This window comes from Hoplias malabaricus, chromosome 1, assembly GCF_029633855.1.
Source record: "Hoplias malabaricus isolate fHopMal1 chromosome 1, fHopMal1.hap1, whole genome shotgun sequence".
Classification (NCBI taxonomy): Eukaryota; Metazoa; Chordata; class Actinopteri; order Characiformes; family Erythrinidae; genus Hoplias; species Hoplias malabaricus.
The window spans coordinates 51783187-51807822 of record NC_089800.1 but is presented as its reverse complement, the minus strand read 5'-3'; the positions used below and the strand labels follow the sequence as shown (position 1 = coordinate 51807822).

Here is a 24636-nt window from a genome sequence, read left to right as displayed (position 1 = left end):
CGAATGCAGCAACCAATAAATTCTTCTCATTCTTCATTTTCAAACTACTTCATTTTTAAGAGATTTTTTTAAATATATTTTTAATTCTACAGAACAGTTACCGTCAAATGATAAGAGTAGGAGAATGTTTGAATTTTGAATTACAATTATACATTGCACAAAAACCCTTGGACACGTGATGTTATAGGGATCCTCTGTCCTTAGGGTAAATCGGTTGTTTATTGCGGGTCACACTGGTGTTATTTTCCATGCAATAAGTATTGTGTACTATGTTTTTAGACACCACTGCAAAATGGCAGACCACCAAAATAGTGCAATATTAATTCATTAATGAATTAATTCATTCATTCATTCATTCATTGTCTGTGCTTATCCAGTTCAGGGTCACGGTGGATCAGGAGCTTACCCAGAATCACTGTATGACATAGAGCACTACAGGGTGCTGCAGGTAGTTTCTATGTAGCTCTAATTACATACTACGTATACTGCTCTAATAGAGCACTGATTGAATGTGTCCCTACGTAACGTTGTCTCACAAAATCCCAAAAGAGGCCACTGTCCGCTCACCTGTTGTCTATCGGCTAACACTTCTTACGGTTTTAATTAGTGAGGTTAAAGGTCATCCAGCTGAACTCGACTAAGAACAAAAGCCACTACTATAGTCTATATTTATTTATTTATTTTTATTTTTTTCCTCTCTCCTTGAAGTCTGTTGTCTCTTCGATGCCAGCTAGCGTTTGTTCTGTCGGAGCCTCCCAGCTGCTCATGTCTCCTCCAGGCAACGTGATGTCTGCCAGGGTCTTTTCAGAGTTAAGCCCCCAGGCAGCGTGGCAGTGTGTTTGCGAGCGTTAACCTCCTCCACCTGCTGCACACCTGCTGAATACAAACACGGTCTCAGCCATTCAGCCAGGAGCGTTAGCCCACCCCACCCCACCCCAAACCAATATCACAGCATTAGAGTGTGTTGTAGTCACGCTATTGGACCCCCCCCCCCAACAACACTTATTGCCCCCCTTTGGTTTAGTCATTCGGATCACAGTGGATGTCTTTACTGTCCTCAGACTTGAGCTGGACATTTACACCTTGACTACTCATCCAAAGCACCTGTATCACTCATAAACACACAGATCAGCACTCCACTCTCCACACAGGAGCACTTTGTAGGTCTACAATTAGAGAACAGTAGTCCATATGTTGCTCTGCATACTTTGTTAGCTTGCTTTCCCCCTGTTCTTCAGCGCTCAGGACCCCCACAGAGCAGGTGTGATGTGGTGGTGGATCATTCTCAGCGCTGCAGTGACACTGACGTGGTGGTGGTGTGTTAGTGTGTGTTGTGCTGGTGTAGAGTGGATCAGACACAGCAGTGCTGCTGGAGTTTTTAAACCCCTCAGAGTCTGGACTGAGAACAGTCCACAGACCAAAAACATCCAGCCGACAGCGTCCTGTGTCACTGATGAAGGACTAGAGGACGACCGACACACACTGTGCAGCGACAGATGAGCTACTGTCTCTGACTTTACATCTACAAGGTGGACCAACGAGGGAGGAGTGTCTCACAGAGTGGACAGAGAGTGGACACAGGGTTTAAAAACTCCAGCAGCACTGCTGTGTCTGATCCACTCGGGGTCCTGACAAAGTATGCAGAGCCACAGTTGGACTACGGAATTCTCCGGTGTGGCTGTTTTCAGTGGCGACAGTCAAAAGTTTGGGCACCCTTCATCAAAGTGCTGTTCCTTGGAGAAGGGTGAGCTGGGGTGTGAATTCATCCGACTCGCGTGATTTCTGTGGTTCCTCTGATTTCTCCGCTTCCTGTGAAGCATGATTCAGAACGTCCAGCTGTGAGCAGCTGGCGCAGCGTCCATCTGCTTCGGGAAGGAGCTTTTCTCTCTCTCTTTTCCCGCTCTGTCTTTCTGCTTGTGCTTGGCGCCTTACAGATAATAAAATGGCAGAGAAATGTCAGGCGTGATACTCGGCCAATTTCTTAATTACATGAATCCAGAGCGAACGCAGAAATGAAGACAGAGTTAAAGAAACGAGAGAGGGAAGTGTGTGTGTGTGTGTGTGTGTGTGTGTAGGTCACTTTGAACTCCTGAGACTGCAGCCCAGCAACTCAGCCATTTAATTAATTACTCATACTCACCACTAATCTTCTCTCTCTCTCTCTCTCTCTCTCTCTCTCTCTCTCTCTCTCTCTCTCTCTCTCTCTCCCCCTCCTTGTCTCTCTCTCTCTCTCTCCCCCTCCTTGTCTCTCTCTCTCTCTCTCCCCCTCCTTGTCTCTCTCTCTCTCTCTCTCTCTCCCCCTCCTTGTCTCTCTCTCTCTCTCTCTCTCTCTCCCCCTCCTTGTCTCTCTCTCTCTCTCTCTCTCTCTCTCTCTCTCCCCCTCCTTGTCTCTCTCTCTCTCTCTCTCTCTCTCTCCCCCTCCTTGTCTCTCTCTCTCTCTCTCTCTCTCTCTCCCCCTCCTTGTCTCTCTCTCTCTCTCTCTCTCTGCCCTTTTTTGTTCCTACTTTTTACTCATCCTCCTGTCTGTTCTGTTCTTCTTTGTGTTTTTTCTACCCTTTTATTCTATACCTCTCTCCCTTTCTTCTTCTTTGTTCTGTTTTTCCTTCCTTCCTCTCTATCCTCTTCTTACCCTCTCTCACCTTTTCTCTCTGTTCTTTACTCTTTGCTCTTCCTGTTCTGCTTCTGCTCCTATTCTCTTGTTGTTGTCCTCCTTCTACTTCTCATCTCTCTCTCTCTCTCTCTCTCTCTCAGTTGGTGTTGTTTTCTGGTAAGCTGAACACTATTGCAAGTATCGTGACTATATTCTTCCTGCTGGTGTACGCTGCGGTGGACTTGGCCTGTCTGGCGCTGGAATGGGCCTCTGCTCCTAACTTCAGGTAAAGTGACCTTCATGACTCTTTGACCCCTTACTTCTAGCCTTCCTTTGTGCACTCATTATTTATACTCTATTTATAACAATTAAAAAATAATTGAATCATTATAAAATCGTCCGGTGTTGGTTCCCTTTTCAACACATTTATAGGAGATCACTAATGACCCAGTTCTGTAACCTCAGCTAATGGGTGCCTGGGTTCTCTAGGCTAATTCTGCAGTGCCGAGCCCAGAGTAGCAATAATACAGGCTCTGTTCTCCTTATTACAGCACAGTGGATTATCATAATGATTTTGAAGCTGTAAGTTTAATGTAAAAAAAAAAAATAAATCAGTAACGCCCTGCCCAATATGATAAAGAGAAGACTGCATTACGAATAGAATAATTATGGGATGCATTCAGGTCAGAGCTCCCAGTGACATGAACAGGGACACCCTAGAGCAGCTGAACATGAGCCTACGGTCACTACGCTCAGTGTGTGATCATGTCTGAGTGAGAGAAAATGATAGAGAGAACAATTGTCTTTCCCCAGCTCCCTCCCTATTGGCCCCTGCAGTTCCCCTGGCTTCTGATTGGTTGAAAGTATGAGGGTGGCAGGGCCTCTACTGAATAAATCTTGCCTCTCTCAGTCCGTGGCGGGGCGTGTTTTGTTATTGTTTATTTGTTGTTTTACTGTTGTTGTTGTGTCTGTGCGAAAGGGGGGTGAGAGAAATTAAAAGCCATTTAGCGTCGGGGTCTCTGGAGACGCACACTGTGATTAACATAGCTAATTTAGCAGAAACCACCCAAACCTGCCATCAACAAGCTGGGCGGGGGGTTATAATGGAGCTGGTGTTTGGAGTGTGTGTGTGTGTGTGTGTATGAGAAAGCATGAGTGATTGTGTGTAATCGATGGGGAATCGGGCGAGGGAGAGGGCGGTTTGTGAGTGTGTTAGGACTGAACAGCGGTTTTAAAGGTGGATTATTCATTTGTGTGTGTGTGTGTGTGTGTGTGTGTGTGTGTGTGTGTTAGGGGGATTTTTCTTGGCTGCTGTTTTATCAGCAAATGGCTTTGGTTTCCCAGAGTTGTCCTTTGGGGTACACTTGGCTGGGCTTTGTTGCATTAAAAGGATTGTGTATGTGTGTGTGTGCGCTCGCTTGCTCTAAGGAGCTGTTGGGGTCTGAGGGGAAATGAGGCACTGATACGGAGGGGGGTGTGGTTATCGAGAGTTTGTCTACTTCATTCCCAGCTGCCTTTGCAGCTGTTAATTTCGGCACTAGTTGAAGGGCACCTCGATTTTAAATTCTTATATATTCACACTCCTATCACAATCCCATTCCCAGAAACGTCTGACCAGTAAAATGACTCAAAAAATGGGAATCTGTGATGGATCCAGTGTTTTGTTGTAGCGCTTTTTAACGACCAAAAACACAAAGAAACTATTCCGGTCTTTCATTGACTGACAGGAACTGGATTATATTTTTTAAATACAAACACATTTACAATTTGGCCCCTGCAACACACTCCAAGACGTTTGGGGCCGAGGCGAAATAAGAGTGAAGTTTATATGATATTGATGTTCTTCCGTGTCGAATCATTCCACTATAAGCAGATCTCTTCTCTCAATATCCAATTTAAAAACATGTATCTCCATGTTTGAAGATGTTGAGTTTACTGCATCATTTGAACACAGTAGCTGTCCTTCACACTGTGTGAATATATTTTATGACGAATGAAGTCTTTAATTTGACTTCCATTGAAAGTTAAGTTTTTTTTTCTCTCTTCTGTAAAGTTACTATTTTGGAGATGCATGTTTTTCTTTGGACAGCGACAATATAAAGGATATAAAAGGAAGTTGGTCTCTGCAGCAAAGTGGGGTCATGGTTCTCAATGTTCAAAAAGGGAAAAGAACAGTTTAGGTTTCTTTCATTTCACAGAAATCTCAATATGTTTAGAGCAAGGCTGGAAACCACTGCTGATTGAGAACGACCTTCGAGCCCTCAGACGACAATGCAAGAGCAGCTGCTGTGCTGTTGTGATAAATATAGGAAACTCAACCTGAAACTCTAAAAGACCCAAGAAGAATGTCATACATCGACTTCTGAATTCACTGTGACACTCTGCCCATCACCACATTTTGATCACTTGGATCTTCTATCTTTAATTTGACAAGATAATCTTTTAATAGTTCCGTTGTGGGGAAATTTAGAGTTTTATTGCCGCAGAGTTGGAGCAAGGCACACAGCTATAAAAAGAGGTAGAAGGAAAAGATAGAACCTTTCAATGTGAACATTAAATTAATAGCAATCTAAACAAAACACTCTTCTGATGTGCATTTAATGTAAATATTCTTCAAAGTGTTGCATGTTGGTATTAAACTTAAATTGCATTGCACTTAGTATGATGCATGATTAATGTTTGATCTTAACACTTCCTGAAATATTTGAACCGTGTCTGAATTATGTCACTCATCCTGCTGCTAGCCACGTGATTGGCTGACTGCATAATTGCACACGTTTCTAACCTAGCGGACATAAACATTAACCGACAGAAGTGCCTAAAATTGCTGAAACAGGCTGACATGATAGCAACTGCCTCACGTAGCATAAGACTGTGGTGCTTGTAACTTTTTGACCCTCCAGTGCTTGTAGCTGGCACTCTGAGAGCCTCTCTAGAATACATTACACCTTGTTTGTATTGTTTTGTTTTTTTGTTTTTTCCTATCCTGAGCAGCGCTGGGACAAACGCCCAATGACTGATTGAGGAGGTGAAATGAGGTTGAGTCAAACGGCACTGGATTGAATGCATAAGCTGGAATGGGCCAAAGCACAGTCTGCAGAGTTGATGCAATGCTTCTTTATATGCTCCTCTACACTGTGCAGAGATGCAGAGAGCTTTAGCCAAGATTGAGTGGCCAGCTGGAGACCTGAGGAGACTGGACACTGTTTCGGAGGATTAAAATGGGTAGTGGATGTCTTTAGCCTGGAGAGTGTGGCTCTAAAGTATGGGCTGAGCTGGATGGATGGGAAGATAAAAGCAGAGAGAGCGAGAGAGTGGTGTGGCCTCTTCAGCATGTTACAGATAGACTAAAGTCATTTATGCTCATCCTTAAATTCGTGTTTTGAGACGGAAAGATGTCCGCACTCTGCATTCATTCATCTTTACAGATGTGGATGAATTAGAGCAGGGCGACTGGAAATGAATTGGCCAGCCTCAGACAAGGTGAAAAAAGATATTTGATGTGGGGGCCACCTCTGGAAGCAAGTTATGTGAGCTGTGCCCTCTAGAGGATGTATTGCTCACTATCCATGGCAACGTAAAGGACACATTGAAGTATGTGGTCAGTAATGATTATGTTGTGCATACTCACTGTTGTAAATGAAGGAAGTAGAAATTAGCCTTTTGGTGTTTTGCTCAAGGACTTGCTTAGGGTTAATCGGTGATTCCTGCCCAATCTGGGAAACAAACCCCAGCGTTCTGGGTCAAGGGCAGTGGGCTTATCATTGATTTCTTTGATAGTTACTGTACACATGTCCTAACATGAACATTTCTGTAACCAACAATGATCATAGATGGTTTGAGGCTTGGTTTACTTCAGTGCTTCATTCATTCATTGTCTGGAACCACTTATCCAGTTCAAGGCAGGAACACACCCTGGAGGGGGCCTAGTCCTTCACAGAGCGATACACACACACATTGACTCACACCTATGGACACGTTTGAGTCGCCAATCCAACTACCAATGTGTGTTTTTGGAGCGTGGGAGGATACGGGGGCACCCGGAGGAAACCCACGCAGACACAGGGAGAATACACCACACTGTGGAAGAACGACCTGTTCTTTCTTATAATTCTTAATAGCATCTTATTTTGGCCTTGGATTCTGTGTTGATTCCCTAAGTTCTAGTTTTGGTTTTCTTTATTTCCATACACTTCAAGATGTTTCCTTGTTGTGTCTTGGTTCCTCTCAGCAATACTTTGTCATACTCTTAAAGGCACTGTGCTTTTTTGATTCATGGTTTCTCTCTTTGTTATTCTCCATGCTCTTAAAGACCGTTTTTTCCTTTGAGTCTCGTTTCCTCTTAAAGGCTCCCTCTGTGACTCTCATTAAGAACTTGACCTGCCTTTTTTGCGAAGCTGCTTTGGGACGACGATGTAAAAAGTGCCATCCAAATAAAACTGAATTGGATTGAAATGGAGAGTGAGTCAGAGTCCCAGGGGATAAATCTAACAAGACTGACTCATCAATCACAATTAACACCTCATCAGAGATAGATCAATAGAGAGAGGGAGAGAGGGAGGTAGGGAGAGACAGTCGGAGATGGAGAGAGAGAGAGAAAGAAGGAGGAAAAGTCGTAGGGCAACTCGAAAAGAAAGGTCAAATTTTATAATTGCTTTTCTATGATATCTCCTCTGCTGTGTATGGCTGTCAGATCGGATAGCGTAGTGCTTCTGATTTTCTATGAGGCTGGCGGTTGGCATAGCCACTCTGCTGCTAAGTGGTTGATTGAACTCGTGAATGCAATTAAATTGATTAATTGTTCTTAGACTTGAATCTATTGCCCGTAATTAGACGCCGTATGCTGTAATATAAACGGCAATGTCTCACACTGTGTGTGTGTGCGCGCGCACGCATGTGTTTCGGGTCATTTTTGCCACTCTGGAACTTTGTTTTGCTGACATCAGCAAAATGACATCACTCAAAGTCACAGCACCCCTAAAGTGAGAGAGAGAGAGAGAGTGTGCGGGGGACATGTCTGGCTTTTAATATAATTGCTCTCTCTCTCTCTCTCTCAAGTGAATGAGGGAGAGAGGAGACATAAAAAGAGAGAGAGAGAGAAGAGGCTGGAACGTATGGGTAAAAAATAAATATGAAGGGATTCGAGCCAGAAATGACTAGTGTTGGATTACCTTTTGGTCTGTGTAACGCTCCGGCTACTTTCCAGGCCAGGGATCTTTTATGACCTCCCAGTCAGGACCTCTGTTTTAAATCTCATCTGAGGGAAGGTGCCATTTGTTCAATAGCGTCCCTATCACAGACCAGAAGGAAAGCGCCCCCTGTTGGCCATACCAGCAGCCACTCGAGCATTCCTATGAGGTCTCCCATCCAAGTAATGCCAAGTATCAGTGGATCGGCATGTTCTGGGGTTCAGGTGCTGCTGGCATAAACATATTCATCCCAGTTCTCTCAGAGGAACAGAAAATGGAAGCACAGCTGCAGATGTGGTCAGATCTGAAGTGAGATTGATTTTCTTGCTCAAAAAAAGTTGAAAGCTTGAAAGATGATCTATTTTTCTTCGCTTCTTCTTTTATGTTTAAATCTTAGATGTAAAGTTGATTCAAACTTTTCTTATTTCTTTTTAAAACTGTATTACATACTTTAATCTGTCAGAATACTACCAGACCCCGACTGTGGAGCAACAAGATAGATGACTTCTTAAATGAAACACTGGATAATTAACATATTTCCAGGCTAATTCTACCACGATCATCACATTATTTATTGTTACATTAATTGTCTTGAATGTGATTAGGAATAATATTACTAACTGTGTTTAACACTAATCAGTTCCAGAAGAAGTAGAGGACAGAATTTTCTGTGTGTGATATATATATATATATATAGGCACAAAGGGTGTTGAGCTTCCAGATGATTCCAATAATTATAAATAATAGTCAATCACATTCATTTAAAGGTGGGTTTTATTCTGCACCTCCTTCACAGTGGAACACAGTTCTGTTTCTTAGTGAAACGTCTGTGACCTGCTTTGGTCCAAACCCCACGAGCCCCACAGCAGTGTTCTCCCCCTGTGTAAACAGCCCTGTTCAGAACGCCCGCTTTCAGCACCTGTTCCTTTAAATGATAATGAGCCGCTCGCTGTTCACCCCGACCCCGAGCGCACAGCAGTGAGGAGCGAGGAGCAGAAGCTCTGGTTTTCACTCTGTGCTCGTTTTCTATGTTGTACTCATTTTCCGATGTTGAGATCTGGGCTCTAGTTCGGCCAGTTCGCTGTTCAGAGAAACACCAGTTTCCTTGTTTCTGCAGTGCTACATCCTTTCAGACCCACACTGAAGAGGGATCCATTTTTGTCACGTTCATCTTTTCCCCATAAGACCTAGGTTTAGATAACTTAAGTCCTGTATCTACTGAAAATAGCTGCTGAGAAGGGAAAGCTTAGAATACCGTAAGGGGTTCAGGGGCTACTTAGTGGACACGTCTGTAAAACTAAAAACACTAAAAGCAAAGCGCTAGAATAAAGTGCAGGGTGATGTTTAAGGACTTGTGTAAATATTGAGGATTATTAAGAAGTCTAACCAATGAGAGATGTCTGCACTAAAGCTCTTGATGGATATAGAAGAATCTGCGCTCTGTTGTTATTGGAAGGCCATTGTTTTCGGTCAGGGCGCTAAAAGCTGACAGCACTACTTGATCACAGCTTTAAAACTGGTTACTGCAATCAGTTTGATAATAAAAGTGAATTAGTGTGTTATAACAATGCTCATACCAAGTTCATCCCTCGCATTTTCTTTTCTTTTATGTCAACTGATGATTTGTGTGGAGCCACTATTTTCTAAGGTAATTCTTCCTGACGTTAAGAAACAGCTGTTATACGGACACCTAGTGGCCTGGACACACAGCCAGAGCCAGGGGCAACCATCCCAACACCAGCCGTAGATGGTGAGGGAGGAGATAACACTGTTTCTTCACCCATACCAGTGACCTTTCGATCCCAATCTGTATTTTGCTACTTGTATACCACAGCTTTTAGACCCTCTCCAGTCAGTGAAACTTCACATGCAACATCCCATTCATTTCAATAGAATTTGCGAAACTGAAAATATATCAGCATCTCTAGTTCAGGGTTGGTGAATGTGAACTTGTTTCATAAACCAATAGCACTGCTGGGCTGGAGGGGTGGGGCTGTACTGTAGGTCCAAAATTCTGTGGCGGGGGTGGGGAGCTAATGGCAGCCATTTTGTGTTTTCATTCAATGGGTTATGCCCTTCTAGGCCCCTGATGTAAACGCAGCTTTAGGAGCATAAACGGGTTTTAACAATCACTTTCCTACACTACTGTTTGTGATTTGTTGGCGGCCACGTGTTCTTTAGCAACAGGAAAGCACTTCGCCAAACCAGCAGATTTCCCGCAGGAATAGGCATGTGCTCAAGGCTTTGTTTGTTTGTTTCTGTTTATGTTTTAATTGCTTTGACCCCGAACCCATTTCCACTCACCTGTCGACTGCCGCAGCATTTGCGTTTGCTCAGATTCACTGGAGACGTCGGAGCATTAGTCTGCGTTTCAGTCGCTGAGCATTAGACTTCAGGTTAAAGGCTAATTGTGCTGCTGTTGTTGTGGAGATGTTGCCGTGCATTAAAACCTCCCTACGTACACTATGGGTGGATCCATCCATCCTCATCCATACACTCATCCACCCATCCATCTATTCATCTGTCCTTTTATCCGTCCAGCTGTTTTTGCCTATACACCCACCCAGGGCATTTGTGTATTTGTGGCAGTTTTGTCATCTTCCTGCTCCTCTGTTCAGCTTATATTCTGTCTATCAACTCATCCATCCATTTAATGTAACAGTGCAGCATTAACTTTCAGAATTCTACATGTTTGTAGTATTCTAATTCAACTGCAGTTTTATGGATTTAAGGTGGAATTTAGAAACTCACCTGACTATAGGAAGCTCTTATATTTATTTATTTTTTCTTTAACTCAATTACCATGAGAAGTTAGCCTGGTAAGTTAATTTAGTAAGACTGTAGTTTAAGGGCTATTCACGCTGTTTTGTATTTGGTAGCTGCACCATTTAAGGTGGAAGTGGAAAAGTAGTTGAAATGGAGCCCTTTCCTCCAGAGCCCCCCTCATCACCAGTTGACCTTAGTTTAATTTGTGAAAAAATGAAAGATGTAAGGTTTCTTTCGGTAATCCGTTAAAGAGAAGACTGGACACTTTCGCCATCAGAGGGAATGATATGTAAAGCTAGTTATCAGGAAGTGGAATAAATACAAATAAACAAATGCATCACAGTCATTTAATCTCTCTCTCTCTCTCTCTCAGGCCTACGTTCCGGTATTTCACGTGGCACACGTGTGTGCTGGGCATTGTGGGATGTGGAGTGATGATGTTCCTGATTAACCCCATATATGCCTCGGCCAGCATCGTCTTCATGCTCCTACTGCTCCTGATCATCCACTACCTCAGCCCCACCAGCAGCTGGGGGTACATCAGCCAGGCGCTTATATTCCACCAGGTATACACACACCAACAACAGCTATCTTGTATCTGTCAATTGTGGGGACATTACATAGTGTACTATTCATTTTTTGGAGATTTACTCTTAATGGTGCTTTTCCATTTTACCAGTAGTAAGACACCGCACGGCTCGACACACTTGTCGTTTTCCACTGGCACAGGTCCCTTGTGAAATGGAGCCGTGACGATGCAAAACCCTGTCTTTAACAGGTATCGAAGACTTTGAAAACCACGACGACGGTGGTAAAGTTAGGAGCTGTTTACTCGTGTATTCGCGTCTGGTTTTAGTTTTTTGGACTAAACACAGCTCCGGGCCCCGGTTCTCATAGATCAGTTTTACTTGTTGCATGTTGAGCTTTCACTGGAGATTCGTCGGCCATCATTCCAAGAGCATATAAACCTCCTCAAAACACTTTGAGGTGAAGTTACGAGCTGCCGCTGTGAGTCCGATTAAAAATAAATGTAAAAGCTGCTATAACGAAAAGAGATTTTTTAAGCGGCATTTTGTGCTGGATTTGAATGAGCTCAGCATTTTGTGGTGAGTGACATGGCTCTGGCCAATCAGCGCTCTGCAGGATTTACACATCACCGTTTAGTATCTACTTGTCTCGGTTGGAACCTGGAGAAGGGACTGCAAAAGTACCTTGTTCCAGGAACTAGGACCAGATTTGGCCAGTGGAAAAGCAAAGGCGCTGAGTCGAGTTTTCCATAAGTACTACTAGCTTAGCCCTAATCCTACTCTCTTAAAAAAGAAGGTTCTTCACTGGTTTTTACTGAATGTGATGGTTAAAACCATATGCATGGTGAAATGGTTCATCAGATTCATGGACAAGTTGGTGTATATGGTCTATTCAGCACTTATAACAAGCCAGACTTTGTAACGATAATAGAACCCTGTGCAGTGCCATATAGAACCCTATTAACATATTATTATTATTATTATTATTATTATTGTTATTATTATTTTTATGGGTAAACTTATGCTAAAACTAAAGGTCTTCACCTTTTAAAATGTAAAGATTACATTGTGGCACCAGCTGAAGGTCCTCACAAGGAAGACAAGTCCCCACAGTGTGCATATGTATGCAGGTCTAGGTCCCCACAATGTGATATATCCCCCCCCCCCCCCCCACACACACACACAAAAACCTACGTACCCCAATTCTAACTCCAGAATGAGATAGTGTGTAAACTGCTAGTAATTGATTCATTAACAGGTTTAAGCATGTTAGAGGGGGATTAATACAGTGTTAGGAGTCTGGCCCAAGGACCCTTATCGATATAATGTGTGTTCCTGCCTGAGCTAGCAGTCAAATCCAGTGTCCCGTGTAGGGGGCTGCTGTTCTACCCGCTTTATTGTTGTTTGTATATAGATGTTCAATCCAAGTTTGATGGCATGGTGACCTCGGGTCCACTCTTGAAGTTGGAACAAGAGGCACTGTTTTTAAATTGGAAAACTGTCCCTAGAGAGACGAATATGAAACAAGATTAATCATAGTTTCTTAAAATAATGTGATTAATTATAAATTGGTAATTAGTTCTTTAAGTCAACTGAGAGCTCTACTTTACATATGGACACACACACAGTGACCAAATACACACATTGTATGGGCAAAACACACAGACACACGTCTAGCCTGACCACTGGACTGTAGCCCCGCCCTCGGGGAAGACATGCTGTTGCCAGGAGGGACAGACTGTTGCCAGGGGAACGGTTGCCAAGTGGCCATCCACCATCCGCCCATTGGAGAGGCTGTGCGCTCCAGCTGAATTATTACAGCCACTTAACTTATTACACACACACACACACACACACAGCAAAATAGTCCCAGTAATACACTTACAAAGGACTAATGCAGTCATACTTTCTACTTTCTGTCTTTTTCTGCTTTGACTTTAATACATCTATATCTCTGGGATCTACGCTGTCAAAAGTGGTACACACCGGCCCCAGTCTCATAGTTCTGTGCACAGTCAGCTGGAGTGGTGTAAGGCAGACCTGGGTACAGATGGTGGTGTGAAAGTTTTCAGGACACATGGCTCATGCTTTGCCATCTAACAGCATAATTCACATATAGGAAAGGCTACTTACCAGAATGGGCAGGGCTTGCAGTAAAGCTTGGTGGAGCATGAATAAGGGTTGCAATATCTGGACTAAAAATGCTAATGCTACAGTGCAGGAAGACATTTTGAATGTCTACATGCAGTTGGTATGGCTGCAACAATTTGGGGAATGGTATTCCCTGTTCTGGCAGTACTCTGCCCCTGTGCACAAAGCAAGGTTCTTATAGAGCTGCTCTGGGGAATTTTCTGATGAGGGGACATTCCCTCCAATCTTGTGGGATTTTGATGTTGCAGCCACAGAGGAGGGGGCTAGTCCGCACTAATGTCCATGGTCTTGGAAAGTTAGGTCCAGTAGATATGATGGTCAGGTGGTCACACGTTTTACCGTATAGTTAATATGCAGCTATGTTTTCTCATTCTCAGGTGCGCAAGTATCTGCTAATGCTGGATGTTCGTAAAGATCATGTGAAGTTCTGGAGGCCTCAGGTCCTGCTGATGGTGTCGAACCCAAGAGCCAGTGTCGGTTTAATCACCTTCATCAACGACATCAAGAAAAGTGGCCTCTACGTCCTGGGACACGTCCAGATCGGGGAACTCGGTAAGACTGAGACACCAGCCCACACACACTGAAAGAACACCAACCAGTCAGTTCTGTGTGCTGCCCAAGTCAGAAAACATGGGATAACATTCTGATTTGGCTCCACTTCTGATGTCAAGTGCAGGAACTTTAGACTTTAGACTTTAGATCTGCCCCGCCTCCTCGACTGAGTCTGTCCAATCACAGCATTGGACCAGTGTTTATGTGAGGGCACAAAGACGAGGGTAAACACAGCAAAACAGAACACAATGAACGCGGAGTTATAAGAGCACTGAGCGAAAATAGAGAAGAAAGAGAACTGAGCGAAAACAGCTAAAAAAAAAATTACCCCCCCCCCCAAAAAAAAAAAAAAAAAAAAAAAACAGATCTTCTGCTCCTCGCTGCTGTGAGCTCAGGGTCAGGGTGAACAGCGAGCAACTCACTGGGGGAGGACACTGCTGTGGGGCTGATGGGGTTTTGACCAAAGATTTTTTTTTAAAGAACAGAACTGTGTTCCACAGTGGATGAGGAGGAGAGTATGTCCCTTTTAAAAGCCTTACACTTCAATGGTTGTATAGGTCCAAAATTAATTGGTGGATGATCTGCAATAACTCTACTTTTGGGCTTTCTCAGAACTTGCAAATATACCAGATTCTGTGTGTAGTACATTACACACACTGGCCTTTATGCTTTACACTGGTAACAATCTTCATGGTGCTTTTGGTGTAGGGACCAGAGAATATGATGAGGAACATTGTTGTTGAACCAGATGTGTTGCTTGTCTACTGTCGTTACATTGGAAACATTCTTTGTAGTGATATATTTATACTAATTGGTTCTCTCTCTCTCTCACAGCTGTTCTTCCCTCCGATCCTCTGCAAAGTCAGTACGACTCGTGGTTATCGTTAGTGGATCATCTCAATATTAAGGCCTTTGTGAACCTGACATTATCCGACACTGTGAGGCACGGAGTCCAGCATCTGCTCTTCATCTCTGGACTGGGTCAGCACACACACACACACACACACACACACAGAGGAAAGAGCTTTTCCACCGAAAGAACTCTGGTTCTTGAACCAGTTCCATTCCTGATTCCTGGAACCTTGGTTCTTTCCAGTGAACCCCCCCTCACATTATTCTTTGTTTGCCATGGAGTCAGATCAGAGTGAGAGCTTGTGAACAGTGGAGAAACGTGACCAATGCAGAGCTGCGGCTCTGACCAACACGCATGGTGTCGTGCCAGACACAGCCCCAGAAACACACACAAACAGAGCATGTTCCTGATTTATTTATAAGAAACATAAATTACCTCGTCCAGTTCCACTCTGAGCTCTTTCTGGAGTTACTGAACCTCGACATGCCCACAGACACCATCACAGTCCGTGCTGAAAAACTAACTCTTCTTTGGTTCCAATGGGCAACCAGCTTTTCTGGTTTGTGAATCATGTTGTCGGTGGAAACGTGCTGAAGATTTATTTCGGGATCCAGTTCCTCGTTGGTGGAAAAGTGCTATTAGTGTTCACAGGTAGTAACTGAGAAGGTATAGATTATACACTGCATTGGAGTGAAACTGAGGTGTGTAAACACTTTATGCTGCTCAATCCTATAGAGCCAACATCATTGGAGGTGTGGTCACTGGAGGACTGGTCATGGGAGGTGTGGTCACTGGAGGACTGGTCATGGGATGTGTGGTCACTGGAGGACTGGTCAGGGGAGGTGTAATCACAGGTGGAATGGTCATGGGATGTGTGGTCACTGGAGGACTGGTCATGGGAGGTGGAATCACAGGTGGAATGGTCAGGGGAGGTGTGATCACTGGTGGAATGGTCAGGGGAGGTGTGATCACTGGTGGAATGGTCAGGGGAGGTGTGATCACTGGAGGACTGGTCATGGGAGGTGTAATCACAGGTGGAATGGTCAGGGGAGGTGTGATCACTGGTGGAATGGTCAGGGGAGGTGTGATCACTGGTGGAATGGTCAGGGGAGGTGTGATCACTGGTGGAATGGTCATGGGAGGTGTAATCACAGGTGGAATGGTCATGGGAGGTGTGGTCACTGGAGGACTGGTCATGGGAGGTGTGGTCACTGGAGGACTGGTCAGGGGAGGTGTGGTCACTGGAGGACTGGTCAGGGGAGGTGTGGTCACTGGTGGAATGGTCATGGGAGGTGTGGTCACCGGTGGAATGGTCAGGGGAGGTGTGGTCACTGGTGGAATGGTCAGGGGAGGTGTAATCACAGGTGGAATGGTCATGGGATGTATGGTCACTGGAGGACTGGTCATGGGATGTGTGGTCACTGGAGGACTGGTCATGGGATGTGTGGTCACAGGTGGAATGGTCATGGGAGGTGTGGTCACTGGTGGAATGGTCATGGGAGGTGTAATCACAGGTGGAATGGTCATGGGAGGTGTAATCACAGGTGGAATGGACATGGGAGGTGTGGTCACTGGTGGAATGGTCAGGGGAGGTGTGGTCACTGGAGGACTGGTCATGGGAGGCATGGCCAGGATTTTCCAGGATTTTAAGTGCTGTAAAAAACGCTGACAGATGTTTTTGTCTTTTGTTGTTGTTTTTAAACCCATGGTACTGTGTAAAAAGTTGTGGGAACTTTTTTTACACGCATTTAAAACCAATACTAAGTGCATCACGAGCTTTTGGTTTTTCTATTTCTTGTTCTCTGTCTCATACACACATGCTCGCTCTCTCGCTCTCGCTATTACTTTCTCTCTCACACACACTCCCGCTCGGCATCCCTGTTGGTTGTCATAGCAACCATAGCTGTTTTTCTGTCACATAATAGTGTGAGCTTACTTGGCTCATTGCATCGCAGCTTGTAAACAATTTCTTTCTGCTTTCTTCTTTGTTTTTGTATAAGTGGCCAATGTCGTGTTTCTCCTGAGTTTGTCTAGCGTCACTTCCTGCCTGAGGTCACTGGGTTGACCCATGGCTGCTGTCACCTGTCAACACCCTTCATGGACCCCTCTGTTGTTCTGCTGCTCTTCCTTTCACGAATTTGCTTCATGAATTTCCCTGAAAAGTTTCCCCTTTTTACGGGGAGAACACACCACACCCCTCACAGACAGTCACCCGGAAGAATCCCACGCAGACACACGGAGAACACACCACACTCCTCACAGACAGTCACCCGGTAGAATCCCACGCAGACACACGGAGAACACACCACACTCCTCACAGACAGTCACTCGGAGGAAACCCATGCAGACACAGGGAGAACACACCACACTCCTCACAGACAGTCACTCGGAGGAAACCCACGCAGACACAGGGAGAACACACCACACTCCTCACAGACAGTCACCCGGAGGAAACCCACAAAGACACGGAGAACACACCACACTCCTCACAGACAGTCACCCGGAGCGGGACTCGATCCCACAACCTCCAGGACTCCGGAGCTGTGACAGAGACACTACCTGCTGCACCACTTTGCTGCCTCCTGTCCCTCATTTATGAGAAAATAAATCTCGTGGAAATCTGTGTTGAGTTTTCACAAAACAAACAAGAGCTGCTTTTTTTAGTGGTTCTATATCAGTTTAATTTACTTCATGTCAGTAAGAAGCTGTATAAACATGGCTCATGGAAATATTAATCTCATGATGTATTCGCTTGTCTAGTTCTCTTTGGAGACCTCACTTTCACATTAACACAGGGCTCATTTGAAATAAAGGAAAGGAAGACAGCGCTGCACTAAAACACCAGTCCGGTCCCATTCCTTTATTTTAACCACGAAAGTGCTTTGTGAGGAACACATGGTCAGAACCTGAAGCATCGTGATGGTCAGTTTAGGAGCGTGATCTGTTCAGACTGATGTCAGATGTAGGTGATATTTATATAGACGGTGTGAACAGCAGATTTGATCACGATATCAGATTTGTTCAGTGTGGACATGGCCTAAGTGTACACTTTAACTTTTGTATGTGTTTATGTACATTTTTATGTTTACCTATGTAGATGTATTCATTTATTTATGTTTTCTTTTTTTTTTTTTTTTTTTGTATGTTTGTTCATACATTGATTGATATCCTTGTCTCTCTCTCTCTCTCTCTCTCTCTCAATTCTAGGTGGGATGAGGCCTAACACGCTAGTGCTGGGTTTCTACGATGACGTTTCTCCTCAGGACCAGCTCCAGGACCGCTCCTTCCACTCAGAACGGTCTCTGGATGACCAGGCTCTGGAAGAGGACCAGGAGGACCCTCTGTTCCACTTCCCCCCACTTAGAACCAGCGCTCTGGAGAACAACAAGAGCCAGGAGAGGGATGGGAAAACCCTGGGCCCTCAGGAGTACGTGTGCATCATCGCAGACGCCGTGAAGATGCTGAAGAATGTGGCTCTGGCCAGATACTTTGGACACTTCGACCGACAGCGTGCTCTCCAGAGCCCTGTCTTTGTGGACGTATGGCCGGTCAACCTCCTGCGGCCGGACAGCAGCTCGTACGTGGACACCTGCTCCCTCTTCCTCCTGCAGCTCGCCTGCATCCTCAACATGACTCGGGCATGGCAGAAGGCCAGGCTCCGCCTCTTTCTCTGTGTGGAGGCAGGGCGGAGCCTGAAGGGGGCGCAGCAAAAGCTGAGGCTCCTCCTGAAGGAGCTTAGGATGAAGGCGGACATTTACACCGTGCCCTGGGACGAGCAGGTGGCGCTCCATTGGCAGAGGCAACAGGTGGGTGAGGCCATAGAGGCAGAGCAAGAGAAAGCAGAATGGGACAGAGGCAAGGAGGAGGAACGGGATGAAGTGAAGGAGGAGGGAGAAGAGGAGGAATACACCAACAGTTTTCATTGCAACACCACGAGGTTGTCAGATGACTACCTGCAGGCCGTCAACCGGCTCATCCTGGAACAGCCCTGTCCCCCTCCAACCCTCCGGTTCCTTTATTTACCCCGCCCACCCGCTGACACACGGCGTTACAGCACCTACCTCCACCAGCTGGAGCTACTGAGCAGAGACCTCGGCCCCACCCTTTTGATCCATGGGGTCACACCTGTCATCACCACTGACCTCTAAAAACTGGACAGAAGCTGAAACAAGAAAAAAGCACAAACACACTTCTCTTTTTTTCCCCCTGCTTCTCTTCTTCTCCCTCTTTTCTCGTCTTCCCAGAAGCATTTAGCCCAATGTGAGAGACCACTCACTGTCCACTCTTAGACACACCCACCTCGTAGATGTAAAGTCAGAGACAGTAGCTCATCTGTAGTTGGTCGTCCTCTAGCCCTTCATCAATGGAAATATTCTCACTCCAAAAAAAATGGAATATTCTCACTCTAACAGTGACACTGAGGGCTTTAAAAACTCCAGCAGCACTGCTGTGTCTGATCCACTCGCACCAGCACAACACACACTAACACACCACCACCACGTCATTGTCACTGCAGCACTGAGAATGATCCACCACCCAAATGTTCACCCTGTTTATTAGGGCTTCTTACCATTCAAGAACAGGGTGAAAGGGGGCAGTAAAGTATGCAGAGCAACAGTTGGACTACACCCTGTGGAGCTGATCACTTGATCGGTTTCCCTCAGTTGCAATGAGGCTGGGGTCTTTTGTGTCGAGAAGGTCAGCCCTTACAAATCACCATGACGACGACTTTGCGCAGTCCATAATTATATTGATTTATTAAATATACACTCTGACCAAAAGTAATTGGACAACTCCCCCCCCCCCTCTAATTCCCCCTGAGAATTCAGCTAATTTAAGGTGTACCCATTAAAGGACACACAGTTCAAATGAGGTGTAACCTCCACTGAAAGGCATCGACTATAGAGTGAGACACTGAGGAGGGTACTATCAAGGTTACGCTGCTCAATGCCATGTGTTGACTAGAGGAGCACAGTGCCTCCTGTTGACAAGGAACTGTGCTCTCTGACGTGGTGGACCTCATTCAGCAGCAGTGGCTGATCTTAAATACGCTTGGGGGGTCTACCAACAAATCCTCAATTACATTCCAGGATCTAGTAGGAATCCTTCCCAAAGGCTCTGAAGGGACTAGGCAAACTCCCAGTTCAAAACCTAAAAGTTCAGAAGACCACACAGGGGTTGGTTTCCACAAACACTGGGCCAAACAGTGTATGCCTTTCGTTGTCAAGAAATCACTCGCAACATTGTCCATTCTCCCAGATGTGCCTTTTTTATTTTTTTGGTGAAGGCAAAATTGCTTGGTCATTCCTTTTTGAGGATGATGCAGAGATTAAGAGGTTAGTGGTCTGCAGTTCCAAACTTTTTCCCAGGGATGCCAACTTCTCTGTTGTTCCTGAACGTCCCTGGAACACGATGTAAATGTCTGATGTGGATCGCGGCCAGAAGTGCCCTCTTCAATTAATGCCTTTGAGTTTACTCCCTTATAAACACATCATACCACGATAATTCATGTTGAAATTTATATGGCACTGGGCAGTCAACAGGGACCAGCCGTTGTTCACTAAAGTTCTAGTCGAGACGACCTTTAAACGGAGGTTATTCAGGTTTCCATGATGAGAAAAAATACATATTTTAAGGTGCCATAAGCAGTTTCAGTGCAGTTCCTTTGTTATTGTAGTTCATCTACGTAGCCAACAGAGGTCGCACATCCTAGATCCCACCTGGTGCACTAGTGCATTACCAAAGGCAATGTTCAGTGGTCAAGCAGGCGACCTACACTGACGATGACAGCCGCCCTGCCCCTAGATTGCACTTGTCCAAACAGGTTTTTTCAGATCCACACTGCACTGATATTATTTTTACATTTATTTAAATGTATTTCTGTTTGAATGTATTAATATTTTCTAATGCACTTTTGAAAACAAAACACATTTTTCCACATTCAAAGTTAAGTCTCAGAAGTTGGTGGCATTTTGCACTACATTCCTCATCATTTCAAACCCATTCCGCGGTGTTGACTTCTGGTCTGTAGGGTCTCCCCAGCAGCTCCTTTTTCCTTGTTTTCTTTTTCTTAGGAAGGGCTTCTCAAAAGCTCTGCCTCCTTTCAGATCCATGATGTTGCGGTGGAAGGATAGACGCAAACGGCTTTAGTTTTTGAGCTAAACTTCCTTCTGTACTTTGAGCACCGTAAAGTTTTGCTTTTTTCTTTTATGTTCCTTTGACTTCCTCTCATGTCAAATCTCTCAAAATGTTTCACATTTAATAACCGTTTTGATCAGAAATATTAAATCAGGGGCTGGAGTTGTAAAGTGTAGGTTTTCAAATGGGTACGTAAGAATTTCCTGTCACGGTGTGGTGCGTCCTAATCACAATAAGAATATACTCTCTGCACTATATTTATTTCTTTGTGAGAGTGTTGTGAATAAATCTGGTTCTGACCAGAGACACACGGGTGATCAGAGTATAACAAAAGCAAGACCTTTCAAACAGTACAGATTTAACCTCTTCCTGCTTGGTCACAGTAACGAGACTGAGCTCCTGCAACGTTTCCCAAACAGTGAAGGTATTATTTTGTTATCAGTTTTTTTATAGCAGATACACTTCTAAAAACTATACATTTAAAAAATTACCCACAAACCTGACTTGTCTTAACACAAAACAACAATTTGGGGCAAGTCTTTTGACCAGTAACTTACAGTCATTAGCCCATGAACAATGGCTAACTGCCAGGTTTAACATCCTGGGTGATACTCATCAAAATATCACTTACACTCGGCACATGATCCAGTTCTGGATTCTGATTGGCTGAGGCAGTATATTTGATACATGCCCATATCAACTGGATTGCATATTATATTGTGTATTATAGAGTTACATAGTATTATAGAGTTCTTAATGTGGACCATGGAATGTAGAATTAATTTTTGGGGCTGTGCATAAATGTGTTTATGTAATGCTACCGATAATTATATAGCTATTAACCCCTCAGTTCTCTTTATCACCCAAAGTAGGTTCTGAAAAGACGGATATATAATAGTGAAAACTTTGTATTGATCACAATAAATCAGTAAACTACGTAAATATACAGGTGCCAGGTTTAATTTTACATAGTAGCTTTCCAAGGCGTCCTTGCCACCACCATACTTCATTTTCTATTAGCAACTCTGGACGAATTGGCCTTAAACACATCTATCTCTAAATTGAGTAAGAATATTCGGTGGAAACATTTTGCGCCCCCAAGTAAATAACAGTCCTCAACTGCACTTATGAACCAGCCTTGGCACTGGTCCAACATTTCATTATTTAATAGTCAACAACAAATTTTGTGAAAATGGCTTGGGGACACTTTTTTATTAAAAAGAAAAAAAAAATCCAATTGCTCAGTTTCCCTCGAAAACGTGCTAAAATTTCATAGTGAATTCATAGGAAAACAAAACATCAGTAGTGTAGTATAATTAACTTTCATTTATGAAGACGTTTGCTAGTCTATGGATTAAAGGATTGAAAGTTTATCTGTAAATCAGTAAATTGCAAAGTTCGCCTTAAACCAAATAAATGTAAGCGTGAATGGTGTGTAACTAGAGCAAGTTTTTGCACTTGATGAATTTACTTTTTCTGTCTGTCCTTGAATAAGTTATTAGCTGAAAGCGTAGTCTTTACCTGGATGTTAATGATGATGTTAGGTGTCGTTGGTGCTACACTGCTGATTGGTACAAACATTTCTATGACTTTATTCTTAAATAAAATAATAATAAAAAATAATAAATAAATAATGAGTTATAAAGGTTTCTTAAGATAAGTTTTGTTACAGTATTACCAAACAAACTTGGAACTAACATACTAACATTTTGAGATTTACAAAGGTTAAGTGTTAGATTTGTAAATAAAAATATAGTTAAAATGTAAATATTTTGTTTCCCTCACTGTTCTGATGTTTTGCCACCACTTTAAGTAAACTTTGCCTACAAAGGTTATGAACAAACATCAAATAAACAAACACAGCTCACTGCCGCCCTCTAAAGGTGCTATTAATATACATGAAATGAACAAACATCGCTCACCGCCACTTTTCAACAAACCTTATTAACAAATATCAAATAAACATCACTTACCGCAGTCTAATGGTGCTATAAACAAACATCAAATAAACAAACATCAATCAACATCGCCCTCTAAAATGATTAACACGCTTCATTTAAAGAAACTGCATCCAAATGCCTTTTATGATTCAGATTGCTGAATGGTGCTTTGTTTCTGATTAATAACTCAGTGGGTGTGGCTTGGAGCAAGCATTTTTATTGGCTCCAGGATGTTGATAAATAAATAAATACTATAAATTATTAATAAAAATAAATAAATAAATAAAAATAAATAAATAAAGTTTGGTATTAACTGGTACTTGTTGGTGTTAAAGTAATTCAGATGTCAAGTCTGTCTTAGTGGGGACTTTACAGCACATGCCTAAGCATTGAATAAAATGTGTATAAAGCATGAACAACTAAGATTAATAACAGCCTAGTGTATTTTATAACATAAATGATAATCAGATTCACTAATGTAATGTAACATTGCTGTGTTTATAACAATGTGAAGCATCTTTCCTAAATGATGGGACCTTTTTAAAGCCTTTGAACATATTTTCTAACATTTTAGCCCCTTTTTTTGTGGTTTATTGTGCTCTTATTAAATCATGTGCCTTTATAACCACATCTACAGTGTTAGAAATACCACATATGTCCATACTGTGCAAATACAATGTTAATAAATGTTGTTCAGTACTTATGAGCATGTTATAATGTTTAACACCCAGCCTTTGATATTTAATATCTATGCAGCATTTAAGGTGGAATTTCTGTTGTAGACAGAATTTAAGAGAAGAAAATAATAGTGACTCATTTTGTGAAGTTGTAGTAATGCAGCTATTACCAGAACAGATGTAGTAAATCACTCAAAGGCCTTAAACTTTCCAACATTCTTAAGCAGAAATGTGGTGAAGAAACATTAGGAACAATTTGGTGTCTTCTTCTCGTTGTCTTGTACGTTCAGCAGAAATGTATAAACGTTTGAGTCCAAACATTGACAAGAAACGAAAGTGTTCACTGTGTTTAGCTACAGTTGTGGAATACAATTTAAAAAAAAAAAAAAAAAAAAAAAGTGATTAATTTTAGTGTCGCAATGAAACGTCCTTCGCTGGTAAAATTGTGTGCTTTTTCTAGAATTGAGACCAAAGTGTGTGTGTGTGTGTGTGTGTGTGTGTGTGTGTGTGCGCTCGCGCACCTAATTTGACATAATTTTCTCCAGTGCTCAAACTGCTGCTAACAGTGTCATCAGAGATCAACACACTTAGAGAACAGTAGTAACTCTAATCACTGCCTGTGTGTGTGTGTGCTTTACAAAGAATAATACTAGTCATTTCTACTCATTTTTCTGTTTACCTTGAAGCCTTTTGCACAACACAATACTAATCGTTGCCTTCTAATCTACTTCCTTTCACCGACACGCCACTGTGCTCTTATTTTGAAATGATTGAAGTTCATTGTAAATTCCCTGTAAAATGTTTGCGGTTTCTGATGCACAGTAAAGAATATGTTGTTTACAAACTGTGGTCCTGTCCTTATTTTCATGTCTCTGTTCTTGAGAGGTGGCGTGGTGAGATTAAATAATCCTCTATGCTCAAAGCCAAGTGTCTGCTAGAGGGGTGTAAAGCAGCCTTCTCCAGAGACACGGCGCTCTCTTCCTCTGCCTTGGGGATGAGTCAGAGTGGGGTTAGTGATCCAGAACCCGTCATCCAGTTCCAGTACTTTGCTCTCACTAATGTTAATGAGGCTGAATGCCATCCAACTATCGAAGCAAATCTGTCTCGTCAGACTTTGAAATATTACCACCATTGATTTTGTAATTTTTTTTTGTGCTGAAATTATGCGTCTGAATTTAATTGCTCTTGAATAGAACTCGTGAATTTTCAAGAACACGTTTTCACTGTTATTATTCAAGGTTAATAAATTTAGA

At 43.3% G+C, this 24636-nt stretch overlaps 1 protein-coding gene across 2 annotated transcripts in view; it reads left to right on the top strand.

Annotated features, from left to right (window-relative positions):
* Positions 1 to 24199, top strand: part of zgc:153039 — a 51294-nt gene extending 27095 nt beyond the window's left edge. The window contains exons 9-13 of one of the 2 annotated variants that reach the window (XM_066666502.1): positions 2752 to 2876; positions 10919 to 11111; positions 13601 to 13775; positions 14610 to 14756; positions 17836 to 24199. In XM_066666502.1, the coding sequence (XP_066522599.1) occupies positions 2752 to 2876; positions 10919 to 11111; positions 13601 to 13775; positions 14610 to 14756; positions 17836 to 18776 (1581 nt within the window). In that variant the 3' untranslated portion in view covers positions 18777 to 24199. Of the gene's footprint in view, positions 1 to 2751; positions 2877 to 4788; positions 4942 to 10918; positions 11112 to 13600; positions 13776 to 14609; positions 14757 to 17835 lie in introns of those variants that run through there. The other variant, XM_066666509.1, reaches the window with a different exon arrangement.
* The last annotated feature ends 437 nt before the right edge of the window (positions 24200 to 24636 follow it).